This window comes from Aspergillus udagawae (assembly GCF_001078395.1).
Source record: "Aspergillus udagawae IFM 46973 DNA, scaffold_4, whole genome shotgun sequence".
Classification (NCBI taxonomy): domain Eukaryota; kingdom Fungi; phylum Ascomycota; class Eurotiomycetes; order Eurotiales; family Aspergillaceae; genus Aspergillus; species Aspergillus udagawae.
In genome coordinates, this window is record NW_025091267.1 from 2,802,170 (window position 1) to 2,822,315 (window position 20,146).

At 46.4% G+C, this 20,146-nt stretch overlaps 5 protein-coding genes across 5 annotated transcripts; 2 read left to right on the forward strand and 3 right to left on the reverse strand.

Moving 5' to 3' along the window:
• Window positions 1-328: 328 nt before the first annotated feature.
• Aud_006362 (type V myosin) lies at window positions 329-5,391 on the reverse strand (the record flags this gene model as incomplete). The annotated part of the gene is made up of 7 exons (XM_043291263.1): window positions 329-438; window positions 487-701; window positions 758-831; window positions 891-4,752; window positions 4,805-4,994; window positions 5,047-5,179; window positions 5,257-5,391. 7 exons carry the CDS (start codon window positions 5,389-5,391, stop codon window positions 329-331), a joined length of 4,719 nt encoding a protein of 1,572 aa, XP_043147198.1.
• Window positions 5,392-6,450: 1,059 nt separating this feature from the next.
• nap1 (histone chaperone NAP1) lies at window positions 6,451-8,053 on the reverse strand (the record flags this gene model as incomplete). Its single annotated transcript, XM_043291264.1, has 5 exons — window positions 6,451-6,501; window positions 6,644-6,984; window positions 7,031-7,765; window positions 7,822-7,901; window positions 8,007-8,053. The coding sequence occupies 5 exons, from the start codon at window positions 8,051-8,053 to the stop codon at window positions 6,451-6,453; spliced, it is 1,254 nt and encodes a 417-aa protein (XP_043147199.1).
• Window positions 8,054-9,287: 1,234 nt separating this feature from the next.
• Window positions 9,288-14,373, forward strand: Aud_006364 (putative P-type ATPase; the record flags this gene model as incomplete). The annotated part of the gene is made up of 21 exons (XM_043291265.1): window positions 9,288-9,388; window positions 9,441-9,480; window positions 9,542-10,075; window positions 10,125-10,466; window positions 10,522-10,656; window positions 10,712-10,778; window positions 10,838-10,969; window positions 11,030-11,379; window positions 11,429-11,574; window positions 11,627-11,734; window positions 11,787-12,105; window positions 12,189-12,342; window positions 12,404-12,736; window positions 12,782-12,864; window positions 12,915-13,049; window positions 13,121-13,353; window positions 13,409-13,532; window positions 13,580-13,625; window positions 13,683-13,833; window positions 13,890-14,038; window positions 14,087-14,373. 21 exons carry the CDS (start codon window positions 9,288-9,290, stop codon window positions 14,371-14,373), a joined length of 3,969 nt encoding a protein of 1,322 aa, XP_043147200.1.
• Window positions 14,374-16,108: 1,735 nt separating this feature from the next.
• On the forward strand, window positions 16,109-17,581 carry Aud_006365 (serine/threonine protein kinase, CMGC, CDC2/CDK subfamily; the record flags this gene model as incomplete). The annotated part of the gene is made up of 5 exons (XM_043291266.1): window positions 16,109-16,115; window positions 16,176-16,389; window positions 16,442-16,636; window positions 16,722-17,200; window positions 17,232-17,581. 5 exons carry the CDS (start codon window positions 16,109-16,111, stop codon window positions 17,579-17,581), a joined length of 1,245 nt encoding a protein of 414 aa, XP_043147201.1.
• A 587-nt stretch (window positions 17,582-18,168) lies between these two features.
• Window positions 18,169-19,926, reverse strand: Aud_006366 (D-3-phosphoglycerate dehydrogenase; the record flags this gene model as incomplete). Its single annotated transcript, XM_043291267.1, has 7 exons — window positions 18,169-18,197; window positions 18,256-18,337; window positions 18,394-18,452; window positions 18,508-18,550; window positions 18,610-19,199; window positions 19,250-19,557; window positions 19,619-19,926. 7 exons carry the CDS (start codon window positions 19,924-19,926, stop codon window positions 18,169-18,171), a joined length of 1,419 nt encoding a protein of 472 aa, XP_043147202.1.
• Between the last annotated feature and the right edge of the window lie 220 nt (window positions 19,927-20,146).

Consider the following 20,146-nt stretch of genomic DNA (forward strand, 5'->3'; position numbering starts at 1 on the left):
AAAGGAATGCATCGTCCAGGCAAGTATCTTGTCGCAGGGGTGCATGGATCCATTCTTATTTTTTTTTTCCCTTAATGCCAGGCTCTTTGGCCGTTGTTGTCTCCAGGATTTGTACAAGTGTCCGAACTTTATGCAACAAAACATGCTAGTTCACATACGAGAATCAGAAAATAAGGTTTAAGTCGAAGAGTGAAGCGAAGCCAAGACCATTCCCAAGTTATTCTAGTAGTTGCGGTTGCAAAATCTATGGTAGGACTGCGATGTAAGTTTGGAAGTGCTTGTGACACATAGCCACGATGAATATTGACAATGGCAATGGTAGACAACGTTAATCGCTTGGCATCCCGGCAGTGTCAGATATTTCGAGCCTCTCTTGCTGGGCCATTGCCTGTGCCGATACTATTTCTGCGAGACGTTTCAAACGCGGTGTTTGGAGCCCTGGATATCGTTAGTATTCTGGGCGCCACATTTCGTTGAATCACTCACATGATGGTGTGTATGTCTCTAAGGCTGTGATGACACGGGGCTCGGCGATTTCATACGGTCCACTGTCCTCCATGTCAACGGGGGTAAGGAGGAGTACGTCGCTCTTTTCTGTGACACGGGAGGCTACGGCTTTCATGATCTCGCCATTGATGGGCTGTTCGTAGTCAGCGACAAGATATTGATTCAGAAGCTTCTGGATCTGGTTTGGAGACAGCCTAGAGAATCGACCAATTAGTCTTCAGTTTAGAAGTGCTGCGAACGTCCGCCTTACATCCAACAGATATCTTGGATTATCTCGATGTCGTTGAGAGTAGCTTTCTTGAGCTGAAGGAGCTTCGTTGCTTGCTGAGAAACGAAAACATATATTAGTGAAAATCATCACCATCTCTTGGAAGCCAGCTTACCATCAAATGCTCTAGCTGCAATGTTCCTTCAGGCATATCATGACTCTTGCACCACTCCTCAATCCGAGTTATGTTGTAATTGATTTGAAGGCCACGCTTCCAAGACAAAAAATTCCTCCGCATCAGGAGATCGTTGAAAGCGGTGACACCGACGAGGCGAAGAAGCTCTGTTACGGTTTGAATAACGATAGAATCTTCCAAGTAGAAAGCTTTCATTGCCTTGTAGACATTGTTCAGAAGGCTGAGGAGATTATCCATACTGTACGCTGGATTGTTGTTTGAGGGAAGCAGTTTCCCGAGGAACCGATTGGTCTCACTGGTGACGAATCCAGGAAGGGACTGAGATTCGATGATCGCGGGGACAATCATCTTATACAGTTTCTTCTTCAACACTTTCATCCACGTGTGATAGATATTGAATTCCAAGCTTTCTAAATCATGCTTCACAATCTCCAGGAGGCGGTCGTATTCGTAATTATCCGTCTTTTGAGCCTCGTACCAGTCCTCTGCCAGGAAGACAAATGAAAGCATTTCGTGCACGTTAGAGAGCCAGAAAGCGCCCGGATTAATGGCGTCATCACCATCATGCTGCATGACCTCTTGCTGAATTGACTGCATCACGTTGGCTAAGAATCGTTCGGACTCCTTAACAAAACCATTGTTCCACATCTCTGACGTGACGAGGTTGATCAGATATGCAGGAAATAGGACTTCCTTCTCGGTTGGCGGAGGTGTCGAGCTGGGCAGTGGGATTTTCAAGTTGCGAATCAATCCCATTGTGACTTCCTCATTGAGCTCATCTTCCTCAGACAGTAAATTTTCGAGCTCTACCTCAACAGTGTCAAGTCCTGGTGAAAAAGTATGCCCTGAAAAGTTCTGACGACCAAAAGTCGAACTCGGGATTGCCATAGACACAGGCCGGGGATTGTACGCACCGCTGAAGCGATCTGTGTCAATTTTCTCGGCCCCGGCACTCCGTCGCTTAGGCTTAGACTTCTTTGAGGAAACTAAGTTTATCAAGCCACCGGCAGGTGGCTGCATAGAACCGCTGTTCTGCGCATCTCCGTTAAGCCCGTTCAAAGGAATGCTTCGTTTAGCGAGCTCTAGCTGCTCTTCAAGCTCCGCAACTTGTTGGCGAAGAGAAGCTCGGTCATTTTCAGCTTCACTGTTCAGCTGTCTGAGCCGATCCAACTCCAGATTAGCGGACCGAATTGACTCCCGCGAGACCTTCTCCTCTTCTTGCAGGCGCTTGACGATCGTTTGTGCCTCAGCGTAATTCTGCTGCAATTTGCTCATTTCATCCTCCATGGCGGCCAATCGGGCAGCAGTAATCCCAGCTTGGTTAGCCTCGGCTTGAAGCTCCCTGGTGCGATTTTCTAAAGCATTGTGACGACTTCTCCATGATTTCAACTGTGTCTCATAATTCTCCAACTGCGAGTTCAACGATTTGTTTTCGCGCTTCAGTGACTCGAGATACTGAGTAAGCTCCACCACCTTATTTTCGAGCTTGTAGGAGATTTGCTTCAGGTCTCTCGCTTCCTCTCGAAGTTTTTTATACTGCGTCCTGGCCTGCTTTCCTCTCCATAAGTTTTGGACAATGATTACCTTACGACGATACTGCTGCCATGCACGTATTTGTCGCCAGGATCGAAATGCGCGCTGTATGATCTTTGCCGCGTTGCCATGTATGGTGTCCATGATATTGCGTCGGCAGAGGAAGCCTTTAGCCACTGATTGGAACAGAATGAAATTGCCGCGAACTTCATTATAGAATTTTCTTTCCTTTTGACCACGCCAAATTCTCTGGATAGTGGTGGCAGCTTTGATTTGACGCACTTCTGCCGCACGCTGCCTTGCCAAGAAACCTCTGATCAGAGCTTGCGTGGTAAGGATAGAGGAGCGGGCTTCGAGGTATCGACGCCTATAATATTTGCACCGCAGATTTTTTTGTATCATGATTGCGCATTCGTTCAATCTGGATGTACGGAGATTCTCCAGGAACGCAAGCATACCTGCTCGGAAAAATATCTTGGTCAAGCCCAGTTGGTATTTATCTTGTTTTTGATGGCTCGCGTCCCCAAGCGCTTTCTGTAGAATCGCATGGCACATTTCCTTGATTTCTGAGGTCCATTGAGACGAATGACAAAGCATGTAATAACGGATGGCAAATTCCTCATACGTCCAACGAGTGGGATACCCAGCAGTACTGATGCGGACGGTCTCTAGCACACCACAGGCTCTGAGTTGACTTAAGACCATTGGCCCTTCGAATTTCCAGGGCTCTTTTGCCTCGTTAGGCTTTATGCACCGTATGTAGTGCACATCGGTAGAATTGATGGTATTCATGAGCTCAATGAGCGATGACTTGAAAATTCCCCCAAGCGTAGGCTTTCTGTTGACAGCGACTCCGATTCTGCGGCCTGGAGCTGCAACTGGTTTGGATGAAATCGATGCCGAATCTTTCTCCCGAACAGCAGCAGCAGTGTCTAATATTTCTTTCACAAATTCATTGGAAGAATTGCGAAGGACGTCCATATGCTCGTCCGGCACAGTATCCCTGTTCTTCTCTATGAAGCCATCAGACTCATAAGTCACGTCAACCGCATAGTGACAAATGGTGAACGCTGATTTGCCGAATCGGGGCTTTTTGTAGAACTTCTGCTTATCGGCCGCGAAGTTGTGATGCAACTTGGTCACAAATTGCTCATCTGAGCCCATCGGCAACCGCGATTCTTCATCCAAAAGAGACAATATGCCAAGCTTGGCCTCAATAAGATCAATGCACGGCTGATTGTCGGAGAATTCAATGAATGTCCAATCAATCTTTTCGCGCACATATTCCTCTTGCTCAAGCTTAAAAACATGCTGGTTGAATTCTTGCTGCAATTTCTCATTGGCGTAATTGATGCAGAATTGTTCAAATGAGTTCTTTGCGAAGTGCTCAAAACCATAGATATCCAAGACGCCGATGAATGATTGGTAGCTGCTTAAGACCTCGTCACTAGCTAAGCGGCGATTTATCTTATCAACCAGCCAATCGAACAAACTGGAATAAATGAACTTCGCAACTGAGTCTTTCACGACTGTTGCTTGTTGTTGTGTGAGATTGGAGGTGATCTTCTCGCCCCTGGTGATTAGCTGCTTCTTCACTATCCACTTGGCAAACTCATTGACATCGATACCCAGCATGTCGCATGCCCGAACAAGGGAAGGCTCCGATGGTGACAAAGTAGAATCAGTCCGCGTGGCAGTGATCTTGACATTGCCAAGATGTAACAGGGCAGCCAGAATGCGGAATATCTCTGCTTGTGTTCTCTCCGGCACCCCAATCGTGCTAAGGGACTTCCTCGTCGCATTGAATTCGGACTGATCGTCAACACCTTCTATGGTAGGAGTCCCACCTTGATTGAGATAATCGAAATCTTCGACCGAGGTGAGACCGAGATCTTCTTTTTCCTGGTCGGTTGCTCCAGCCACAAGTTGATAGAAGATGTGATAGTTGCGTTCCTTGAGGGGCTGGAACACCAGCCGAGAACGCTCTAACAGATACGTTCTAATCTTAGCCCCAATGATGTTGTTCCTATCGTCAAACATGATCTCGATATACTTCCCGAACCGTGATGAATTGTCATTTCTTGTGGTTTTAGCATTACCGAAAGCTTCCATGACCGGATTTGTAGCCAAAATCTGCTCTTCGGTTTCACTGATTGCATCCGCCCGACTTGTTGTATACTTTCCGGGTTGGTCTGAAGATTCACGAGTCGCAAAATATCGCATGATGTATTTTGCGCTAACCGTCTTTCCAGCACCGGATTCGCCAGATACCACAATCGTTTGGTTTTTTCCATCTCGTAGCATGTCACTAAGTAACGCATGTAAGTAGAAGTTGAACAATGGCCATAGTCGTGGCTTACGCAAACGCCTCCTCCGCGATGGCGAACAAATGGGGTGCTTGTGAAGCACGGTGCTTTCCAGCGTACACCTGTACCATTTGTGGTACATAGAGCGAGTCAACCCTAGCGAAGGGGTTCGTTGCAATAAGAACTATGCCGCTGTATGTATATATCTCTTTCTGCGCGTAACGGAGTTTTATAGCCTGCAGAACTTTGGAGCAATCAGCGACGAGGTTGACTAGGCTACAGACGAAAAAGCGCACCAGCAGGTTCGTTCAAATGGGAAAGATTAGTGAGATCTTCACTGGCTTCCAGCATCGCAGGATTCATTAAAGGCGGTAATTTCGGGTTATTGTCCATTTGCAACTCGGCCTGTGTAGTCTCGAGCGTTTTCGTCTTCTCCCGCGACGAAATTGTTAGCCACGTTGATATCAAAATGCAACGCAAATTAAGGTCCACAGTCCGCGAAATACCTCTCCATTTTCCAACAGAAAGACTAGTTGCACTTTGTCTCCATCGACCACTTTCTCTTTGACCTCGGATGCAATCCATCCCTCTGTCGGGTCGGGCTGCCAGGCCCGCGTCCCAACCTCGTAGTTGTGTGCCATTGAAGTCGTATCACCTCTTAAATTGGTGCCCTGCGAATGAAAGGTATAGAAGATAGGTGGGCTATGAGGCGGAGATTATACAAGGCTCTGGTAGAGGCATCTAGTGAGAAATGAGGAGTCCGGGAACGAGATCGTCAAATGAAGAATTATAGCTTGCAAACAGCTAGCTGCCTTGTCGCTTTGCTCACCAAAAAAAAGAAAGAAAGAAAAAGGAAAGAAAACGTATTCATCCAAGAAGAAAAGCCCACTGAGGTGATGTGGTGGAACAGCTGGCTGTTATTGTTGAGCCACAACCCCTGAGCCCTGAGGAGCTTGGAAAGCTGCGCCACTTGTCAGGAGTCAGGACCACCATATCTATTGCACATTTTAAACGCCAAGAACATGTACTAATAAATCATTCTCGCAAAGGTAGTAATAACGTTATATATCTACTAGGTACAAATAAATCCATCTTTCAAAACTTACCCTTCACATATCTACCAAAATCTGTAGTCAAATCCAACCCTCTATAACGAAGGATTTGACGTCCAAAAGAAGCGAAGTCCGTCAAACAAGAGTGGTGTTCAAGGTCCCTGGATTTGATTTCAACCAACAAGTCAGTATTAAACCGTCGGTACCAATCGCAAAGATCTCCGTACTGCTTCCTGTCTGAATTTTGAATCTACCATTTGCTATGAACGTCTGCCCTCGCACTGACAATTGCTTGATAATCATTAAACATGGTTGACAATATCGTACTCCTCACGCCGCAAATATTTTAGAGGATAAATAGTGGAAGAAAGGGAGGGGAACAGCAACGAAAAGTCGGACGTAGGAACAAAAGTAGAAAGGAGAACATTAGATACGGGAGTATAGAGCCCTTGCCGGATGAATAGCACACGTATCAGACATCTAGACCTTGACGATGGATACGGTTAGATAGAAAGACTAGACGTAGATTCAACTTCGAAGCGAGAATCCCAGTCACAGCGGCGCGAAGTGAGAAGTAAATGCTAGGACCAAGAGGATAGGTTGCAACATGGCCCATATATTTAATCCCCTAAATGACTTCGGCCATGCTCAGCTTTGTTTACACTCTGCTGCTTCCTTCTTTGGCTTAGAGGTGCCATCCTATTTGTATGTCAGTGACTGCTCCGGAAATATTATATTCGATGACAAGACAAGTTAAGACTGAGGCGACGTTGTCATCGTAGTGAAGAATCGTGTAAAGGCAGAGTAGATTTGGAGGTATAAAGAGAGAGAGAAACCTTACCTCTTCCTCCGATTCATCGTCAACATCGCGATCGGATCTCCGGTCATCATCGTCGTCCTCGTCCTCCTCATCGTCTTCATCATCTTCATCGTCAAACTCGTCCGCATCCATGTCATCACCCAACTCCTCGAACTGAAGAGCCTCGCCGGTGAACCAATCGATTGCGCGTGGGATAAGTTTCTCTTTGATGTCCTCGCCAAGCTGATAGTCAAGTTCGAGGCGTTCTTCAATATCGGTGGCGATGGTGTCGTCATCGTCAGTTGGTGGTTGTGGGGGAGAGAAGAAATTGAAGAAGGATTCGGTAGGCACAGTGACCTTAACGACTCGGGTTTGTTTGGTGTCTAAAGCACGTTAGTTTTCCGACTGAACAAATCCAGATCAACGTACTCTTGTTGCGTTGCTTTTTACTCTCCACGCGAACAGTGAGATCCTTGTCAGCCTTCCAATCGATCTTGCAACCCTCCGCATGATCATAGATGAAATCACCACCATAGCCACTCTCTTCCTTGTAGTAATAAGTTTTTGAAATAGTCTTGTTAGTGAAAAACTCGTTTTCCGCGAATTCGAATATGAGTCGGAAACCGGGGCGATCAAGATATTCCATGCGAACATCGATTAGATGTTTGAGAGCCTCCTCATCCCGATCAGTGATCATTTCTGCAAGAGAGATCTGGTTCTTCATGGCGGAGAGCCAGAATTCAGGGATTCCAGATGTTGTGACGTCTTTCTCGTCATCCTGCTTGCGCTCATTTTCGGCCTTGACATCTGCCTCTTCTTCTTCTTCTTCTTCTTCTTCATCCTCCTCCTTGCCGGCATCGACTTCGTCATCGGTCGGTTCTGCAGCCCCATTGACAATCGTGGCACGTCTCTGATAGAGGGGTGTGAATTTGGCAAAGTACTTCTTTTCAAGCTCGAGGACTTCCTCCTGAAACTGGGCCTCGAGCTTGGCATGCTCCTTCTGAATACCCTTCAAGCCAGCAACACGCCGACGGACTGGGGCAGGGAGAGACTCGATGTAGCCTGATGAGCGCCCGACAAGCGATCCAAGTTTACCTTGAATCATGGACACAAGCCCAGGATTCCTTGCAAAAAGAGAAGCAGCTGTAGCGTGGTCGAGTGATTCTGACATATATGTTAAAAAAACCACGCCACCGCTTTACATGGAATGAGTTATTTACCTTCTTTGATACTTGCAACACCGGGTTGCTGGGCATGAGAAGAGATAGGTGCATTGTTAGCCGGTGTGTTTTGCGGCGTCCTGTCGTTCGATCAAAAGTTAGCAGGACGAGACAGGAGTCCAAGAACAGGTCGATAAAGCATGATGTATGGGAAATCAGAGATCAACGAGGACGGCTTCACGTACGGTGCGACCGGAAAGTCCGCCTTCTTGTTCCTAATAGGCTCAGACATTGCGAAAGGTTGTCAGATTAGGGAAATCAGCGTTGATTGAGGGGTTGTTGCGGAAGAGGTTTCGCAAGGGTTGAGGAAGAATTTGATACGCTTCGCTTTTGGGAGGTCTGGAATAACCTGGCTTGGTGGGATCGTTAGCGCCCTTGGGCCGAGGGGCTTGGCGGGACCAGTAGTGTTGAGAACCTCCAGGTAGTCGGCTCCCAACAGTAATAAATATACAAGTCAGTCATTATTATCACGATGGCTTACTATGTTGTTTATTCCTTGACTGAGCACCCTGTCTGCCTGACTCGATAGACTCATTGGATACTTAGGGATGGAAAGATATGTGTGGAAGCCACTTTTGACACTGTTTAACTCTTTTACCTAGTACTGATTGGAAACGGTCGATACACAGCCCATACATGCATGGTTGTTACCTACTCTCTTGGTTATTGTATGCAAAGATTTACCTCCCTAGTACGCCTCTGATAAGTACCTTCATAGTCTTTGCTGTCAGGCTCCTGGGTTATTACATGCCGCATGAGCTAGTTGGTGACCGCTATCGCTACCTTGGTATGCTAAATGTCTACACTGAAAAACAGAGAAATAGCTTCGTTTCTCCCCGGAACCACAGGGAGCATCACTCGCAGCACACTAAGGTACCTTGGTATGGGAGAGGTCGATGTAACAATGATCAAAACCACCCTGTTTATTAACATATATCACAAAACACTCAAGAGGTAGATGGTAGAGCCTAGGTATTTTGACTGTTAGGGTCATTCATGAAATATTTACATCCTTCAACATTCATGGGACAAGCAATAGCCTAGATTAGATATATATACGGGAACCGATTATACATAAAGTATTAATATTCTAAATACCTCTCTGCAAAACCACATCCCTTACAGTGCAAGAGATACTATTTATAAGACAGGATGGATCATCACTATAGCTCTGTAGGGAACTAGATAAATAGGTAATCAAATTAATGAAACTAGTCACGTGCTGATAGACGAACCTCCAGGCATTATCTTCGGAAAGCAGATTCCAACATTATTTAGCTCACGGAAAAGAGTACTTATTGAGTGGCATATCTAACAGAACTAGTAGCTCTTGGTGGACTGAGAATTCACTTTATCTATCTTTCTTAGGAATACTCAGTCTCACCATCCGATGACGTCGGTTCAAAATTGAGGTCTAACTTGTGAGTTGGCTGGAGAGCATAATTGATTGAAGCACTTGCAGCACAATGCGCTCCAGTTCAGATGACTTCGCTCAGCCAGTGCTCGAGACCTCATCAGTTGAGGGTGCTCCTGGAGCTAGTCATCGACGTGACTCCATGAGGAGCAGGTATGTTGACGATACTTCGTGTCTCTGCTGCGTGCCGTTAACCCTTCATCAGCTATAGTATTGTGTCGGATGTCGAGATGGCTCGGACCGAGGTACATTAATTATGCGTAACCATGCATCTCTCTGGAGTATGGATTAACCGTGGCTTGACAGGTCTTTGACGGGCCGATATCAGAGAGTATCCCTTCTAGTGTTGTCTCGTTTGCCCATCGCCGCGGCCGGAAGGACTCGATCGTCAGCTTTACTTATTTTCAAGAAGAAGATGGGTTCATTGAGTGGCCTCGCGAAGAAGTAATCGACGCTGAGAATGAATCTGATGAATTGTCGATTGGTGAGGCTAGCGAGGCAGATGAGTCCATTATATCTTCTCGCAGGTCAAAACGCCTGTCTTACTCCAGACCCTCAGCAGAGGATCCTCTCCTTCCGCGGCGCCCATCATCGACTTTCTGTACTGGAGAGCACACAATTGACAGCAGGCTCACCCAGAAAGTTTACATCGCATCGGAGGACTTGACCATTGTCATCGCTGGATTTTCAACGAGCTCCACAGGCTTGGCTCTATATTCTTTGCTATGCATTTTTACTTTGGGATTTGCATATATTCTTCTACGTTGGTTGCCAAGATGGAGAATCCGACTAATTGGAAAGCCGACGCCCCTTCGATTATGTCAGTGGGTCGCAGTGGAGGTAGGATTTCCTCGTTTGACGGTGTAAGGTCTTCGCTGAATATGTGCAGGATCAATGGAATCAATTCAGCATATGCGAAGTGTTGAGCATACCTTACGGACGTGTGCTTTCCACTGTCTTTGCAGATTCTGAAAGTTGTGCCCAGGACGAAGATAACGATTCAACTGTCTCATACCTGAGATATATTGATTATCGTTGTCTCCGCTTCTTTTACCACCCTGTCGAGGACAAATTTAGCTTGATCAGTGGCTGGAAAGATCCATTGTGGACGAATATCAAACGAATGCGAATCGGGTTGGACGCAGATGATCACGATAACCGTGCGCAAGTTTTCGGAGCGAATGTCATTGACATACAGCAGAAGTCTGTCTTTCAACTTCTGATCGATGAAGTAAGAGCCATGCTTTTGATTACGTATCGTCAAGTCCAGAGTCTCACAAAAGAAGGCGTTTCACCCGTTCTACATGTTCCAAATTGCGAGTCTTGTCCTATGGTCGCTGGATGAATACTATTACTATGCCGTTTGCATTTTCCTCATTTCGGTGTTCAGTATCTGCGCAACTATTCTTGAAACTCAAACGGTATGTGTTAGTCGTTTTTGAATTCAGGTTGCCGAAATAACTAAGCTCGATGCAGACGATGAAAAGGCTGAGGGAAATCTCACTTTTTGAGTGCGATACCCGCGTGCTTAGGAATGGCTTCTGTAAGTAAAAATCTTTCTGCGTGGGGGTTTGGCAGCCGAAGTTGATGTTGGACTACCAGGGAGGTCTGTCCCTTCCCGAGAATTGGTCCCGGGTGATGTCTTTGAATTCTCGGATCCGTCTTTGAATCAAGTTCCCTGCGACTGCATCTTGTTATCCGGAGATTGTATCGTGAATGAGAGTATGCTGACAGGTCTGTGAAACAATCACCTCCGTAATTTTGTTGTTTGACTCGAGACTGACTCTAGATAAGGAGAGTCCGTTCCTGTATCAAAGATCCCGTTGACAGACGACGCGTTGAAGTACCTTGACCTTAGTACTCCGTCTGTCCACCCGAATGTTGCCAAGCACTTTCTTTTCAGTGGAACAAAGGTCATTCGTGCACGGCGGCCACACAGCGTCGATGACGGCGAAGCCATTGCCTTAGCAGTGGTTGTAAGAACTGGTTTTTCGACAACCAAAGGTGCCTTAGTCCGTTCAATGCTTTTTCCCAAACCCTCAGGGTTCAAGTTCTACAAAGATTCATTTCGTTACATCACAGTGATGGGTGTAATTGCTGCTTTTGGTTTTATAGCATCATTTGTCAATTTTGTCCGCTTAGGTGTAAGTCTGACACAAGAAATGATACAAGTGTTAAGCTTACATTGCGCAGCTTTCCTGGCATTTAATCATTGTTAGGGCACTTGATCTAATCACTATCGTTGTGCCGCCAGCATTACCAGCTACTCTGACAATCGGCACCAATCTAGCTCTTTCACGACTCAAGGGTCACAAGATATTTTGTATCAGCCCGCAAAGGTTTGAAATCATTCCTCTATCTGTTATGATATTTTTCACTGAGAAACTGCAGGGTCAATGTTGCAGGCAAGCTTGATATAGTCTGTTTCGATAAGACTGGGACTCTCACAGAGGACGGTCTGGATGTGCTCGGTGTGCGAACTGTGACTCAGGATTTGAGGTCTGCACCACTTCGTATATCTTATAGATGTGTGCTCACTAGAACAAAACAGATTCACCGATCTAAAGGCTGATTTGGCTTCTCTGGCCTCCACATCTTCATCTGGTGTCGGAGCTACTGGCGGCCCTCAGCAACACAAAAATATTGTCCACGCTATGGCAACATGCCACTCTCTCAGAGTAGTAGATGGCGAGCTGATGGGAGATCCTCTCGATGTGAAGATGTTCCAATTCACTGGCTGGTCCTATCAGGAGAACGGAAGCGAATCTATAGAACCCCATGGTCCTAAGTACGAAACAATCATGCCACCCATTGCAAGGCCGCCTAATCAGATAACCGATTTGAGTGGTCAAATAGGGGCCAGTCAAACTGTAAGCGTACTTCCTCCCTCCATGGAAAACCCTATTAGGACGCGCAGCACATCACTGATTCAAACAACGACACGCTTTTTTAGGTACCAATAGAACTCGGAGTTCTTAGGAATTTTGAGTTTGTCTCGGAACTACGCCGTGCGAGTGTCGTCGTCAGACAGTTTGGAGATGGCGGAGCAAGCTTTTTCGTCAAAGGCGCACCTGAAAGTCTGAAGACCATTTGCGTCCCTGACAGTTGTGAGTCAACCACCGTATGGAATGTTCATATCGAGCCGAATGAACTGACGACCATGTGCAGTGCCACACGATTTCGATGAATTGTTGAGCTACTACACACACAAAGGGTACCGTGTCATTGCGTGCGCCGCGAGATACGAACCAAAACTCAGCTGGATGAGAGCCCAGAAGTTGACTCGAGAACTCGTTGAACGCGACCTTGAATTCATCGGGTTCATTATATTTGAAAATAAACTAAAGTCCAACACTACTGGGACAATAGCGGAACTCAGTAATGCAGGCATACGAAATGTCATGTGTACGGGCGATAATATACTTACGGCAGTCAGCGTGGCCCGAGAGTGTGGCTTGATTCGAGCGGATGAACAGTGTTTCATACCAAGATTTGCGGAAGGTGAGTTTACCGCAGTTAATTTATAGCAGTCGTTGACCAGAATAGGTCGTCATCACGATATTGGAGCGTCTCTGGTGTGGGAATGTGTTGATGATCCGGCGCTGAAGCTTGACCCGAGCACTCTATTGGTATTAACTTCGCCTGCCCTTGATTTGATCGTACAACTGATGGAATTTAGCCATCGTTGACTCCGACAAATGTGGATCTCTCCGTGCCCGCAATCGCGTGCAACATTAATCAGTATACACTTGCAATCAGTGGAGACGTCTTCAGATGGCTTGTGGATTTTGGCAACGATGTTGTTTTGAAAAGAGTGAGCATTCAAGCGAGATTCATAATCTTCTCTGGTTCCCATTTTCTATTTCCCGTCTAACACTTGCCCAGATGCTTGTTCGAGGAAACGTATTCGCCAGGATGTCGCCTGATGAGAAGCATGAACTTGTCGAAAGATTACAGTCCTTGGATTATTGTTGCGGATTCTGCGGGGACGGTGCTAATGACTGTGGTGCATTGAAAGCCGCAGATGTCGGTATATCCCTCTCTGATGCCGAAGCATCCGTTGCTGCGCCTTTTACCAGTCGTCAGTTTGATATATCCTGCGTTCCACAACTGATCAAGTCAGTGCATACCCATTTCTCATTTGAAGTAGATCTTCTGCTAAGCCAGCAACAGGGAAGGCCGCGCTGCTTTGGTTACCAGCTTCTGTTGCTTCAAGTACATGAGTTTGTACTCCGCAATTCAATTCTCGAGTGTCAGCTTCCTATACACGTCAGCATCGAATCTTGGCGATTTTCAGGTGAGTACAGTAAATACTTCTCAGGCTAGTCTCGCTAACAGTTCCAGTTTCTGTTCATTGACCTGGCGCTCATTTTGCCGATTGCAATATTTAGTAAGCATTCTAACCCTTCTTCAATACTATGTCGATTCCACAGCTAACGGTTCGAAGTGGGCTGGACTGGCCCATATCCTGTGCTTTCCCGCAAGCGACCAACTGCAAATCTTGTGTCACGGAAAGTGTTAACTCCACTGCTTGGTCAGATATCCATATGCATCTTTACTCAATTCGTGGCGTTCAAGACTATCCAATCGCAACCATGGTATGTCAGCGTGCATATGAATATCCACCGGAAGCCTCATTAACAACCATTCACAGGTTTCAGCCTCCAAAAATAGACTTGGACAATAGCAATATAGAGAACTCCGAAAATACGGCTCTGTTTTTGACCTCAATCTTCCAGTATATATTTACGAGCATCGTTCTGAGCGTGGGACCACCATTTCGGATGCCAATGAGTGCGAACAGTGAGTATTAGATCCTTGTGCTCGGATTAAAACTGACTAAATCAATAGAACCCCTGATCGTTACAATTGTCGTTGACTCAATCGTGTCAAGCTACATGCTCTTCGATCCACCGGCGTGGATAATCGAAATTATGCAGCTGACATCTATATCCAGAGGTTTCGCATTTTGGCTTTTTGCACTCGCTATCAGCACATTTCTACTTTCGTTCGTCACCGAACGCAAGTTCTTCCCCATACTCTCCCGGGCAATTGGTCATTTGAAAACACGGCTACGCCCGGGAAACCGTAAGCAGCGCCGTCAATATAAAGTGCTGCTTGATGAAATGCAAATATGAGCTTTGGATTGGGATACATACATAGCATTGGATATTAACGGTAATGCTATGGAGCGATTTGACCGCACTGTGTGAAATCTTCCACCTCGCCGCTCATTCCCGCTCGAAAAAAGGTAATCTTGAAGTATTGGGCTGTGCATGGCGAATTGAGACGGACATAGGGTTGATTCTCATATTTAACGGTCATCAATGGTCCCAAGGATGCTTCCAACCCAACAAAGCGGGACCATCCTTCTTCGCACGGTACATGAGCTGAGAGATGGTGAAACCATTAAGTCAGCATGCTTCTTAATATAGAAATAAGAGTGGGAAAGCTCGTACAAAGAACCACATGCTGGCACCTAAGGCAGTTGCTGTGAAGCGATAAAGCGGCCGTGCCGGATGAATGTGAATAGGATGGTTCGCAGCCATCTTGGTGCTAGCAAGCTCAATTAGAATATTATCTGAAGTCTAGGCCCGGAAATATACTTGCTCAAAAGAAGCTTCTTTCAGACTTGCGAAGGCAATACAAGTGCAAACACATGAGAACTGTTTTCAGAGATGGTCAAAGGCAAGTCCAAGTTCAAGGGTCACGGGAGCTCCACGTGACCTCAACCACTTATTTATGCAAAGGCGGACATCACTCTATTTACCATGTGCTTGTGACTAACTTATATAACATTGGTTTCCTAAGCGATAGGTATGGTACATGCATATTATCGTGTGGGGCTAATGGTAAATCCTTAAATTTGAAATTCTGAAAGATTTATTATACACGTCAAAACATTGAAACCATTAAGATTGACTGTCTTGGCCTGATACATACTTTAACTTTCTCAGCTGCACCTCCTTATCTCTTCAATCAGTCGAAATATAGTATGATATTTCCCTACATCATATGACTGGCTCGTCTGTCCCTAAAGTCCCAAGGTAGGTACTCTTCCCATTCCCTCCAAACAATATCCCAATGGCTTACTGTGTTAGTGGGTCATCATTTGGAGCACGGACATTCAGCCTTGTGTAATTTCTGTCGCGCACGTTATTCTTCACTTGAAGAGCCAGATTCTTAATGAGAATGGCTATCGCATCTCTCGAAAGGGATGGCCATGGCAATCCGAGATTCCGGGGTTGTACCAGCATCCGTGATTTTGAGTTCTTGGGTAAGCTGGGAGAAGGTACCTTTGGGTCAGTATCGTAATGCATGATTTGCAATACTCTTGTCAAAATACTGATTGCTGAAAGGGAGGTTTACAAGGCACGTTCGAAGAAAGATGGGTCTATAGTTGCACTAAAGAAGATCCTCATGCACAATGAGAAGGATGGTGTCAGGTTATTCGATCATGGACAACATTTCCAGAGGCTGATAGAATCTATACCAGTTTCCTATCACGGCCCTTCGTGAAATTAAACTGCTGAAGATGTTATCGCACCGCAACATCCTACAGTTAAAGGAGATGGCTGTTGAACGAAGCAAAGGTTTTGCCGTTGCTTTCCCCAAGAGAAGGAGAGGAACTAACTTAGTACAGGGGATGGACGCAAAAAACCGAGCATGTACATGGTGACTCCTTATATGGAGCATGATCTTTCGGGGCTGTTGGAGAACCCAGCAGTGAATTTCACTGAACCTCAAATAAAATGCTATATGCTCCAGCTTCTTGAAGGGCTTAAGTACCTACACGGTGTATTCCTTCCCCTTTACTGTATGACCGGGGAGCATTCTAATGTATGAGTTCAGAACCGCATCCTACATCGTGATATGAAAGGTCAGTCGAAATCCATTCAACACGCAGATAACGGCAAATTCCTGTGCTGACCCGTTATAGCTGCCAACTTGTTGATAAGCAACAACGGCGTACTTCAGATTGCAGATTTCGGCTTAGCTCGGCCATATGATGAGCCTCCACCTCAGCCCGGAAAGGGTGGAGGGGAAGCTAAAAGAGACTATACCACGTTAGTTGTTACACGGTGGTACCGGCCCCCGGAACTTCTTCTTCAACTTCGACGTTATACAACAGCTATCGATATGTGGGGTGTTGGGTAAATATTCCGCACTCTTGCTCCCGTCTTTTGTTCTTACTAACCATTGTAGGTGCGTTTTCGGCGAAATGTTCAAGGGGAAACCGATTCTTGCTGGAAGCAGTGATCTCAACCAAGCCCAGTTGATATTCAATCTTGTTGGAACACCGACCGAGGAAAATATGCCCGGCTGGAGTTCTCTACCTGGCTGCGAAGGCGTCAAAAGCTTTGGGTATAAACCAGGCAGTCTACGTGAGGTATTCAAAGAGTAAGGCCTTGCCTTTCTATGAACCCAGAATCCAACAGCACATGTCCTGAACGTTAAATGGAAAGCCATCTGATTCGGGTCACAGTCAGAGTCCTATGGCCATATCCCTGCTTGAGGGGCTTCTCAAGCTTGACTGGCGGAAAAGAATCAATGCTATTGATGCTATAAACCATCCCTACTTTTCCAGCCCGCCATTCCCAGCCCGACCTGGGGAGCTCCCTAGTTTTGAGGACTCACATGAATTTGATAGGAGACGTTTCCGTGGGCAACGAGGCGCCATTCCCCCGGCACCTGCAGGAGGCTCTGTGGGTATGGGTCCAAACAGTGGCTGGGCAACTAATTCCGGGGCCAGACCAGCAACAGACAACAGAAATAGCCGTATTCCCGGTGCTGCTCGCGTTGGCCGGCTCCATGCACACGCTAATCAAAACCATCCTACAATGCGCCCTTTTGAAAGCCGGAATGCTGTATCGCATGGGTCTTTAAATGCGGGGGAGTCATTTCCAGGCTTCTCGTTGGGTTCAAAAGATGGCGGCTTGCCTCCTAAGCCTCCTGCATCTGCTCGTCAGTCATGGACCATGAGTCATTCAAATAGGTCGACGCGTGAGAGAGGTCAACGCAGTCATTTTGGAGGATGGCCTGACGGGAAACTGGATTCGTACGTCCCGACTTACAGTGACGCTAGGGAACATTCTCGAGAAAGGAAAGGCAATAACCCGAGTTCAATTGTTGATCGGCGTGATCTGGAACCCGAACAATCTAATGAGGGGCATAAACAGGGTCATTCTTGGGACCGATATGCTTCAAGAAGACGAAGCCGGAGTCCTGACTTTCGAGCGGCAGCAGCAGAAGATCGAGCATTGTATCGACGATGATAAGCTCGTAGAAACCGATGCAGAGACGCTTTGCCAATTGAACTTTGTGAGGCTCTTGTTGACCGGATGATTCAACGTTCATACTTCTCCTGCTGTCTATGACTTACTAAAATCCAGGCAGCTGCGGTTCCAATTGGCGGGTCTCTCCTTCAGTTCTAAGTTTGTGCCTTGCCAGTACCGGCGAGTGCATCTGTCGCCTCATGGAAGGGTATGGTATATACCTTCTTCGCATGATATCTGAGGAGAGCAAGAACGTACAAATACAACTGCAGAAGGTGAGTAATGCATTGAGTTCGTATTGATGAATACTGACGAAGTTTAAAGCATTCAAATCTGGAACAAGATTTGATCTTGTTCGCGCACCAGCGTGTGTGTGAACTTGGGGTGGAATCCATGGTCACGTTTAGGGCAGGCCAACTGTAGACGAAATGCCAACAAAGGAATCCAAACTATATTATATTTGTTGATTCCAGTGATGTTAAAATTCTCCCCCATTTTTCCGTCTCTATTTCCTCTATTTACTGTTTTGTCCTCTTGAGCACCTAAGATTGGCACTGTTCATCCATGGAATGTATCCTCCTCAATACACATGGTCCGGACTTGGAGTCCTGCAGCATTCCCGAAGTTGGGTGAATATTTTGGGGGCTGTGCAAGAGCCTAGTACAATATTCTGGTCATGATTCGGGCTAGATTAACACAAATGTCAGCCACGTATCCCTTAAATTCTCAAAGGGCCACACATACAGGACAAGCTTTCTAGTCTTTCATACAATTCCTTGATCGTGGCATTGTTAACGTTACTGATATCGGCCATAAGATAGGCCACCTGGACAAATTTAGCATTGCAATATTTGAACTGCCGATTGACGTATCGTCACATACATCGCCTCTGCTATCAGTCATTTGTTTGTCAACATTATGGTCCCCGAGAATCTCGTTCACTGTATCAAACATTAGAACGTCAAATACCTCATAAAACAGTTGATCGAGTCAAACCTTTGCGCAGAACTCCAGGGACGTTGTGATGAATGTAGATGACCTAAATGAGAATTCAGCGGTTGCGAACCATGCTGTAATTGAGAGTACGCTTCAACCTACCCGGGCATGGTTGGGTTCATCCATTGTAAGAGAGCGAAGAGTAACTTCAGGGAGGTTGACGGCACCGAGAGTTGAGCCTTCATTGACGTATCGTACTAATGCTTGTCCTACCTCGACGCCAATGGCACTCTGTGCTTCCTCGGTGCTACCTCCGATGTGTGGAGTCAATATCACGTTCTTGAGACCACGGAGATCCGAGGCCCAAGTGTTAAGATCATCATTGAAATAGTCACCATTGCCGGCAGGCTCGTTCGGGTAGACATCGAGGGCAGCTCCCGCAATCTTACCAGAACGCATTGCATGAATGAGGGCGGGAATATCCACAACACTTCCTCGGGAAGCATTAATCAAATAAGCCCCAAGCTTCATTTGCTCGAATTGCTGTGAACTTATCATGTCCTTCGTTTCTGGTAGTTCAGGAACATGGCACGTAACAAAGTCAGACTTGGACAAAAGGGCTTCCAGCGTCGGCACTTGCTGGGCAGTACCCAGCGCCATCAAATTCAAGACGTCGTAGAAGATGACCGACATGCCCATTGCCTCGGCCAAAACAGACAATTGGGCACCGATATGACCATAGCCGATGATTCCTACGAAGAGAATAAGTCTCGATTCCAAACTTCAAACAGGACAGGCCTACCCAAAGTCTTCCCACGAATTTCCCAGCACTTAGCGCTTACTTTATTCCAAGTACCGCCATGCATCTCCATGGAGCGGTCACCTAGCTGACGGGCAAGGGCAATAATCTCAGCTATGACCAATTCGGCCACACTTCGAGAGTTGCTGAAAGGAGAATTGAACACTGCAATGCCATGCTCGGCCGCGTATTGAAGGTCAACCTGGTTAGTCCCAATACAGAAACACCCAATGACGATTAGATTGCGAGCTTCCTTGAGGACGCGGGATGTGAGCTTTGTTTTCGACCGGATGCCAATCACATGCACATCACTAATTCCAGGAGTATAGACAGTCAGCTCAGAGCAAGTCACAAATGTTCCTCCAAACTAACCGTATCTTCTCTATTAATTGATCCTCCGGAAGTGAGGATTTGAGGAACTCCACTTGATAGCCTTGTCCTGTAAGGATATCGCGGCCAGTTTGATTCACGTTCTCCAAGAGTAAAACCTTGATGTCCTCTGTAGCGAAAGGTTTTAAATGCTTTGCATTGGGTAAAGGGATCGTGCGGCCTGCAAACGCAGACCCTCCGTGACTCGATGGTGCAGACTGAAAGGACGCCGTTGGGGAGGTGGAAAGGTTCGCATTCTGAGAGACATTGAGGTCTCGGCGTATATTTATGTCTCGAGCAGACGTCGTCATTTTGACAATAACCAAGTGAAAGCAGTGGAAAAGCAAGCACTATAGTGAAGCTAGAGAGGGAGGATTTCACAGTGAATTCAACGTTTGAAAAAATATTGGGAACGATATAATGACAGGCTCGCCGGAATCGGACACCGATTGTAAATCACGACATCTCACCAATCTGAGTCATTAAGGTCGGCGGGGCTCTTGTGCTTACCCCTCCTATCGGAGACATGTG